The 9,522-nt window shown below is 32.2% G+C and overlaps 1 protein-coding gene across 1 annotated transcript in view; it reads right to left on the bottom strand.

The window, feature by feature from the left end:
• Nucleotides 1-346: 346 nt before the first annotated feature.
• The window catches only part of LOC139859833 (uncharacterized), a 28,795-nt gene continuing 19,619 nt past the window's right edge, over nucleotides 347-9,522 (bottom strand). Inside the window, exons 3-4 of the mRNA XM_071848602.1 lie at nucleotides 574-897; nucleotides 347-462 (exon numbers count right to left, since the gene is read on the bottom strand). Coding sequence (XP_071704703.1) covers nucleotides 347-462; nucleotides 574-897 — 440 coding nt within the window. The remainder of the gene's footprint in view (nucleotides 463-573; nucleotides 898-9,522) is intronic.

Genomic DNA, 9,522 nt, shown 5'->3' with positions numbered 1-9,522 from the left:
TTTTGGTTAAACGGTCCACTATTACCCAAATCATGTCATTTCCTTTCTGGGTTCTGGGTAGTTTTGTCACAAAATCCATGGTAATATGTTCCCATTTTCATTCTGGAATCTCTAATTGATGCAATGACCCATATGGTTTCTGGTGTTCTACTTTCACTTGGGTGCAAATATGACACTTTTCCACGTATTGCGCGATGTCTGCTTTGATAGTTGGCCACCAATAAAACACTTTCAGATCATGGTACATTTCTGTACTACCGGGATGGACGGATAATCTCGATTTATGTGCTTCATTTTAGATCAAATCCCTCAATTCTCCAAATAACGGTACCCAAACTTGTTCACGTTAAGTCTTTAATCCTCGAGAATCAATCATCAATTCTACTCTTTTTTTCACCATTAACTCAGATTTCAAATGTTCATCTTGTAATGCTTCGAGTTGAGCTATCTTTAGTCGATCCACTAAATCAGACACAACCTCAATTCGCATAAATTTTACACTATCAGCGGATTTCTTACGACTTAATGCATCAGCCACAACGTTTGCCTTGCCAGGATGATATCTGATCTCACAGTTGTAATCCTTAATCAATTCTTGCCACCGTCTCTGACGCATGTTCATCTCTTTCTGCAAAAAGATATACTGTAAACTTTTATGATCGGTGCAGATAACACAATGCGTACCATAAAGATAATGTCTCCATAACTTTAACGTAAACACTGCCGCAGCCATTTCTAAGTCATGTGCTGAATAATTTTTTTCACTTGGTTTTAACTGTCGAGATGCATACGCAATCACACGATCTCTTTGCATTAATACACAACCTAAACCGGATAAAGACGTGTCGTTATACACAACGAAGTCATCGAACCCCTCAGGTAAGGCTAACACTGGTGCTTGACACAACAAACTTTACAAGTTAACTTTGTCAAAGAACTTGCAATCTTGGAAAAATCTTTAATAAACCATCGGTAGTAACTGGCCAATCCTAGAAAACTCTTGATTTCTGTCGGATTCTTTGGTGAATTCCAATTCATCACAGCTTCAATTTTAGACGGATCAACTTTTATACCTTCTGCACAGATAATATGACCCAAAAATTGAACTTCACGTAACCAGAACTCACACTTGGAAAACTTTGCATACAATTATTCACGTTTCAAAAGTTTCAACACTTGTCTTAAATGTTCAGCATGCTCGGATTCGGTTTTAGAGTACACTAAGATGTCATCAATGAACAAGATAACAAACTTATTCAAAAACGGTTTAAACACCCTATTCATAAGATCCATGAAAATTGCTGGAGCATTGCTTAACCCAAACGGCATGTGACGATCGCTCCAAATCCATATGGACGAATACGGTATCCATCGATTTCATTGCGAGGTATTTGACCTCTATATGATACGTTTTATAAACATTGTATTCTTTTGAAAAGGTAGACCATAAATGAATACTTAATTCCAAGGTTTTCGACATCTGATGATTTCTACATATAGACAATCACCGTAAATAATAGTTTACAATAATACATCTGTTGACAATGCAGTCAAAATAGATACATGGTGATGATTTTGTGAATGCAATGTTTTCTCGAATAAAGTATGTATGACTCCATGAACATAGCTTGTCTAACATATAAGCAAACAGTGGAAGACTTCTAGGGAACCTGAGAATAAACATGCTTTCAAGTGTCAACACAAAGGTTGGTGAGTTCATAGTTTTAATGTTTCGCATAATCTGTATATAAAGGTGGATCACAATATTTCAGTTGTTTCATATAGAAACGTTTATCAAAATATTCTACAAGATTGAGCACCCTGGTAACTAAGCTTTAACGTTATAATAAGTACCCCTGTTTTAACATACATGCAACCAACATGTACAATACACGCAATCCAACGTGTATTAAACTCAAATAGCATACGTCTGTTTGATAGTTCAGGCTAGGGTTTCTATACCTGGAATAGACGGGGATGTCAAACCCTATGGATCCATATACTACTACTCGCGCCCACCAGTTCTTATAACTGGCAGTTACTAGTTACCAACGCTAAGGGATTTTCGGTTCAAACTCAGTGTAGAATTTAGTATGTACTTGTGTCCATTGCATTTAAAATAAAGTGCATGTATTCTCAGCCCAAAAATATAGATTGCAAAAGCAATTAAAAATGGAGCAAATGAAACTCACCTTAGCAGCACATAAAGTTGTTCACAGAAATGTGACCGAAACTCAGAATATCAAATAACCGTAGATCTCAACCTAGAGAACATATGTTGGTCAATAAATGTCTATCAAGCTAGGTCAGGTCATAGTGTATCACAATTCTAATGCTCGAGATCGACAAACAAAAGTTATCAAAAGTTATTTAAAAAAGTCCTTTTTGACAATTGTTCAACAAAACGAGACGTGCCTTATATAAGGATTTATTTACTCGGCTGGTAATATTTAAAAATTCATTTTATCAATCTTATAAACAAGTTGTTTAAATATCAATTGCAGATTCAAAAGCAATTTGAATTAACCTCAATCATAATTCAGTTGATCATATCTTTTAATTCGTTCACCGAAATTACGCGATTTCTAAATGAAAAGTTATTGATTTTTCGCCAGCTTTCCAACGACATGCATATCATATATCTTTTATCAGTAATATATGTATTTAATTCGTGATTCATCATAAACTATCTAACGACGAAATTTAGCATAAAAGCATGCATAAACATATATACTCGAGCACTAGACATGGATACACTTATTAATATATAAAAGATAAGATATGAATGCTCACGTATCAATATTGTGATTCAATATTGCAAGAAAGTATGTAGACACAACAGAGATAATAAACACTAGGTTTGACTTGCAAACAATACCCACGAACATTACCCATAACCTCCATAGCTATAACCCATAATTTCCTTAGCTCTATCCCGCTCGAAAACTAGTTTTGAAAGTGACACGCTCATAACCTCGTCGTAGTATTTTATGTATAATACTAATACTACTAATAATAATATTAAGATTAATAATAATATTAATCTTAATAATAATAATAATAATAATAATAATAATAATAATAATAATAATAATAATAATAATAATAATAATAATAATAATAATAATAATAATATAAATTATAATAATAATACAGAGATAAATGGATAGATATGTGTGTGTTTGTGAACTAGAAAATGATCGATTTATATAGATGTTTGATGAGGCTGAACCCCATGCGATCGCATGGGTTCTATGTCCTTCAGCCATGCGATCGCATGGACAACTGGAACCAGCTCACAATCGTTTAACTTCTTATTTGTCGACATAATTTTATATAATATATATAATATATTTAATTTATATAATTATTTATATATTATATTATATTTACGTGTATAGTTAACTTGTAACTTTTGTTCCGATAAGTCATACGTCGTCACTCGACTTATGTCCCGGTTCTGGCTTTTCGAACGTCCTTTCGTACACTGAGAAAACTTGTACCTTACGTTTCGCGACTCGTACCTTTTCCAGAATATAGACTTAAATTATCCATAAACTATGTCACTCAAAGTGTATCTTAACTTTTGAGTGTTTTGGTCATTTACTTCTATAAATCATTGTCTCGTTATTTACTAATATAATAGTATTATCAAATGTTTTATAACCAAGTTAATATTATATTTTATCATATTGTTGAATATATATTTTCAATATTCATAAACACGTTTTAAAATACACATCGCAAGTTATTCATATATCTAATTCTAACATTTAATATTCCTTATTATTGTATGTGTCCAAATTACGTTATTTAAACAAACACTTTACCATTTATTCCGAATACTGTTAAAAATGAACGATTTCCCAAATCAACGTGGACCTCAAAACAGAGACCCGTGATAATATAATAATTCTTAAGGGACTCAATAAATATCTTTTAATTCAATCATTTGGCATAATCGTTTAACTCCGTAGTTAAATATATCAATCAGATAATCAAACCAATAAGTTTAATGCACAGTATCATTTACTTAACACTTTGTTACGTTTTCAAGTTATAGTATATATATGTATCTATTTACATATTATTGTTCGTGAATCGTTGAGAACAATCGAAGGGTATCTGAATAGTTTCAAAATTTTGAGATTCAACTTTACCGACTTTGCTTATCGTGTCGGAAATATTAATTCATTTATAGAATTTGGCTCAAAATAAGTCAAAATTTTCCGGGTCATCTGATAATGCTAAAAACGAACATATATTTCATAGCATTATCCCTCAAGAAAGACAAGCTTTTAGTTGCAATTGTTCTATTTACAAGTGATATTCGTATAAATAATAAAAGGTGAAGACAAAAGACAGATTTGACGAATTGAAGACGCAAACGACCAAAAAGCTAAAAAGTACAAAGTACAATCAAAGTGGTTCAAATTATTAATGAGAAACGTCTCAAAATTACAAGAGTATAAGACGCAAAACGCAAAGTACAAGATATTAAATTGTACGCAAGGACGTTCGAAAATCCGGAACCGGGACCAGAGTCAACTCTCAACGCTCGACGCAACGGACTAAAAATTACAAGTCAACTATACACATGAATATAATATAATTATAATATATAATTAATTCTTAAAATTATATATATATTATATCAATTAATAAAACCGTCGGCAAGAAGCAAACAAACGAATGTGAGCTGGAATCCCAGGCCATGCGATCGCATGGCCAAGAAGAAGAATCTCCATGCGATCGCATGGAGCAAAAAGTTGGGCCACATTGCTATAAAAGGAGCGGTTTCAGTCGAATGTAAAACACATCTTTTTTCTCTTCTCTATCTCTCAACGTAATATATATATATATATATATATATATATATATATATATATATATATATATATATATATATATATATATATATATATATATATATATATATATATATATATATATATATATATATATATATATATATATATATATATATATATATATATTATAATTTTAATTTTAATTTTAATTTAATAATAATAAGGGTATGTTAGCGAATGTTGTAAGGGTGTAAGTCAAAATTCTGTCCGTGTAACGCTACGCTATTATTAATCATTGTAAGTTATGTTCAACCTTTTTAAATTAATGTCTCGTAGCTAAGTTATTATTATGCTTATTTAAATTGAAGTAATCATGATGTTGGACTAAATATTAAAGACGGGGTAATTGGGCTTTGTACCATAATTGGGGTTTGGACAAAAGAACGACACTTGTGGAAATTAGACTATGGGCTATTAATGGGCTTTATATTTGTTTAATTAAATGATAGTTTGTTAATTTAATATAAAGATTTACAATTGGACGTACCTATAAATAACCATATACACTCGATCGGACACGATGGGCGAGATATTTATAAGTACTAATAATCGTTCATTTAACCGGACACGAGAATGGATTAATAGTCAATGGACTTATTAAAATAGGGGTGAATTATATACAAGGAAAATTGGTATAATTATAGTTTAAGTCCCCAATTAGTTGGAATATTTGACTTCAGATATAAGGATAATTTGACGAGGACACTCGCACTTTATATTTATGACTGATGGACTGTGTGACGACCCGGAAAATTTTAACTTATTTCAAACCAATTCTCTATATGATTTCGTCATGATAAGCAATGAATTTTGACAAGTTTTAAAACTTTTAAAAATGAGTTTTATACAAACAATTGACCATCCATTTGTCCGACGATTCACGAACGTCATAACTTGTATTAATTATATACTTATGTATATATATGGATATATATATATATATATATATATATATATATATATATATATGGATTATATCTAACTTGAATATATGATAATTTAGTATCTCATTAAGTATATTAATAATGGGTTATATATATAAAATGAGACTACTAACTTAAGGGTTTCGAAACATTATATATATGTAACGCTTAACGACGTAATAACCCTTATGTTAAAATGAATATATATGTATTGTATTAATATGTAATATACACACTTTTGAAAGACTTAAATACTTGTACTAACATATTTATACTCAACAAAGATAGCTATACTCGTATTCGCATTCGATTTTCTCAAGAATTCTACTCGTATTCATACGGTATTTATACCCGTATTATACACAGTTGCTAGATGTATCTACTATTGGAATATACCAATAGGAAAACATCATTTTCAACCTTTTATCATAGAAAATGACATTTTTGTTATTATATATGACTCATGAGACATGTAGTATATACAATTACTATATACAATTTCTAGATGTATTTACTATTCGTATATACCAATAGTAAAACATCATTTTCAACCTATTAATCATGGGGAAACATTTTAAACATTTCTTAACTTCTAGTATTAAACTTCTAGCTCAAAATTCAACTTAGGAATCCCTTTATGAGGAATCAAAAATGACGCCTAACTACATACACACTTAACCATTTCCATTTCAATTCTAATCCTCATTTCTTACTCTATAAAACACACACACTTGAAATCTCTTCTCAACCTCCTCATCTCAGCAAAAACCCATCATAATCTAGCTTCAAAAACAATACATAAACACCATAGAAAGAATCACTCAAGAACACCTTCAATAATCACTTGATCATAAAATCGTTTACATATTCGGACTCCTCTCGAAGACCTCTACACATATATACCAACAACTTCTTGATTAGGGTAAGTTTCAAAAACTCTAATTTTTGGGTTTTCATGTTTTTGTTACATTTTAGGGTAGATATAGTGTCTAGTGCTCAAGTCCTTGTATGTATGCTTGATAGTATTCGTTAATTTGATCGTTTGATGACTTTTTGATAAATCACGAATTTGTATTTGATGGTAACAGAAATTTGAATTTTTAAATTGCATGATATTATCTGATATTCAGAATCCTCATGAAAAACTATTGATTTTAGGCTTTGGATTTGCTTGATTTCGTTTCCGTATGCTTATGTTATGACCGTTTGAATTATCGTTGTGTTTTTATGCTTGATCAGAAAAATATTATTGATGGGTCAAGAATTGGCTTATGTGTTGATTACCATTGGATATAAAATTCAAAAACACTCAGGTTACACTAGGATATCACGTCATTTGCTTGAGTAAAACTCGTGTTATGCTTAATCGAATGAAAATGTAGATTTTTCCAGCACATGCATGAAAACGGACTTGTATGCTAAAATGTATTGACTTCTGAGATGAGATCTTTTCATATCTGAAATATAAACAGAAATTAATTCACTTTTCGTGTAGATATCATGGTCTAATTGTATCTATATCTTCGGCTAATTGCATGCGAATGTGACTAGCTAAACTAGGATTGAATCTTCCACTTGTTCTCTGATTTGTACTCTGTGGTTTGTGTTTTGTGAATTAACATGAATGCTTCTGGAATTTGAATCTTTACATGATATTTGATATATGTTTAGTTTATTGCAACCTCTAAAAACTTATTCATTGTGCACACTAGGGCCATAGTTTTGGTAATTTCTGAAATAAACTGAAACAGGACATCCAACTTTATTGAATAAACTGTACCAATTGGCTAAACCAAAGTTACTTATTTTTGGATATGTTATATTTTGACTTGTCGTTGAACCATGGCCACTGACCTTGTATTAATTCCATGTCCCTAGCTCCGGTTATAGCCATTACGATATCAGTGCGCGGTCAGAAACTGATTTAGTAAATGATAAATGTACCCCTTCTGATTCCCGACTTGTATATATCGTATGAGACCCTGGCCGGACTTTTTAGAATCTATTTTAAGTCTATTTGTGATCTGGATTTTGCCATTTTACCATGAATTTTGTGCTATGAGATATTATGCGAAGTTTGCTACATGTACATGAACGTTATGCATGACAATAAACTATGATTGTGTAATTGACCATTTATGAACTAAAACGTGTTGTTTGACCTATGTTTTACTATTTGACCAAGTTGAGTAATATTATGAGATTTTGACTTGTGTTAACCATGTTGACTGTGTTTGACTTGCGTTTGACTTACATTTGACTTGCGTTGACTTTTGTTGACTTTTGCTAAATTTATGAGTCGGACTTGAGCAATAGGAATATACTTACTCTATGGACTGACCTAGCTTATTAGACACTTATTAACCAACATATATTCTCTAGGTTGAGGTCTACAGTTACTTACATTTCGATATTCGATCACATCTCTGTGATTTATTTCTGAAGTTGTCAGGTGAGTTTTATTTGCTCCCTTTTTAATTGCTTTTGCAATATATATTTTTGGGCTGAGAATACATGCGCTGCTTTTATAAATGTTTACGAAATAGACACAAGTACTTAAAAATATATTCTACGTTGAGTTGTACCACTGGCATACTTCCCTGTAGCTTGGTAACTACTATTTACATGTGGTATTGTAAACGCGAATCCTGTTGATAGATCTATCGGGCCTAACAACCCCAACCGGACTGGACGACCAGTATTCAACGGTTGCACAGTACTTCGTTTCGGTGACTACACTTGGTACGGTGTAGTGAGATTTCATAATAAAGGGAATATGCGACGTGATTAAATGTTAAGTATGGTTACCAAGTGCTCAACCACTTAGAATGCTTTACATACACTTGCGAGTGTATTATGTTTATGATTATGAAATCTTGTGGTCTATTAATATATTGAAATAATTGATACGATAAACCTATGAACTCACCAACCTTTTGGTTGACACTTTTAAGCATGTTTATTCTCAGGTACGAATTAAGTCTTCCGCTGTGCATTTGCTCATTTTAAGGACATTACTTGGAGTCGATCATCGCAATGGGACCAAATGTTGATGACTTCATCCAGATGGATTAGGACGGGTCATTTCAGTTGGTATCAGAGCGGTGGTCTTAGCGAACCAGGTCTTGCATTAGTGTGTCTAATTGATAGGTGTTTAGATGCATTAGTGGGTCTGGACTTCCACCGTGTCTGCATGTCAAAAGTTTTGCTTATCATTTAGTGTCGAAAATTATTTGTTTATCATTGTTAGTCTAGACACATTTTACTGCATTGACTGCATGAATAGTGTATAGACAAAATTCATATCTTAGCGTATCTGTTATTGTTACCTTTGCCTGACAGCTTCCGTAGATTCCTCCGTAACTTATGGGATTTTAGTATTATATATGCATATGTAAATGATGTAATACAGGGTACTAATCTGCATCCTATAATCTATTTCCTATCGAAAATCCTTCATCTGATCGTACGAGATGAATCCCTCAACCAGTTCGAGTCCCTCAGATTTCGATAGCTATTCCGACATGGATATTCACCTAAGCTCTAAAAGCGGTGTCACCAGAATGAATCAATCAATCAGCCATCCCCAATTCATCTGATGGGTTCGTAGTCGACTTAATCAATGGAGACGCGAAGAAGGCGATCCTTTTCACCAACCGAACTTACCTCTTGGCGATGAACCTGAAGCACTTACCGACGAACCAGTCTGAAACACCGTTTTCACCCTC

The sequence above is a fragment of the Rutidosis leptorrhynchoides genome, chromosome 7 (genome assembly GCF_046630445.1).
Source record: "Rutidosis leptorrhynchoides isolate AG116_Rl617_1_P2 chromosome 7, CSIRO_AGI_Rlap_v1, whole genome shotgun sequence".
In the NCBI taxonomy this organism is placed as follows: domain Eukaryota; kingdom Viridiplantae; phylum Streptophyta; class Magnoliopsida; order Asterales; family Asteraceae; genus Rutidosis; species Rutidosis leptorrhynchoides.
The sequence above is the reverse complement of the archived record's forward strand: the minus strand, read 5'-3'. Positions and strand labels throughout refer to the sequence as shown.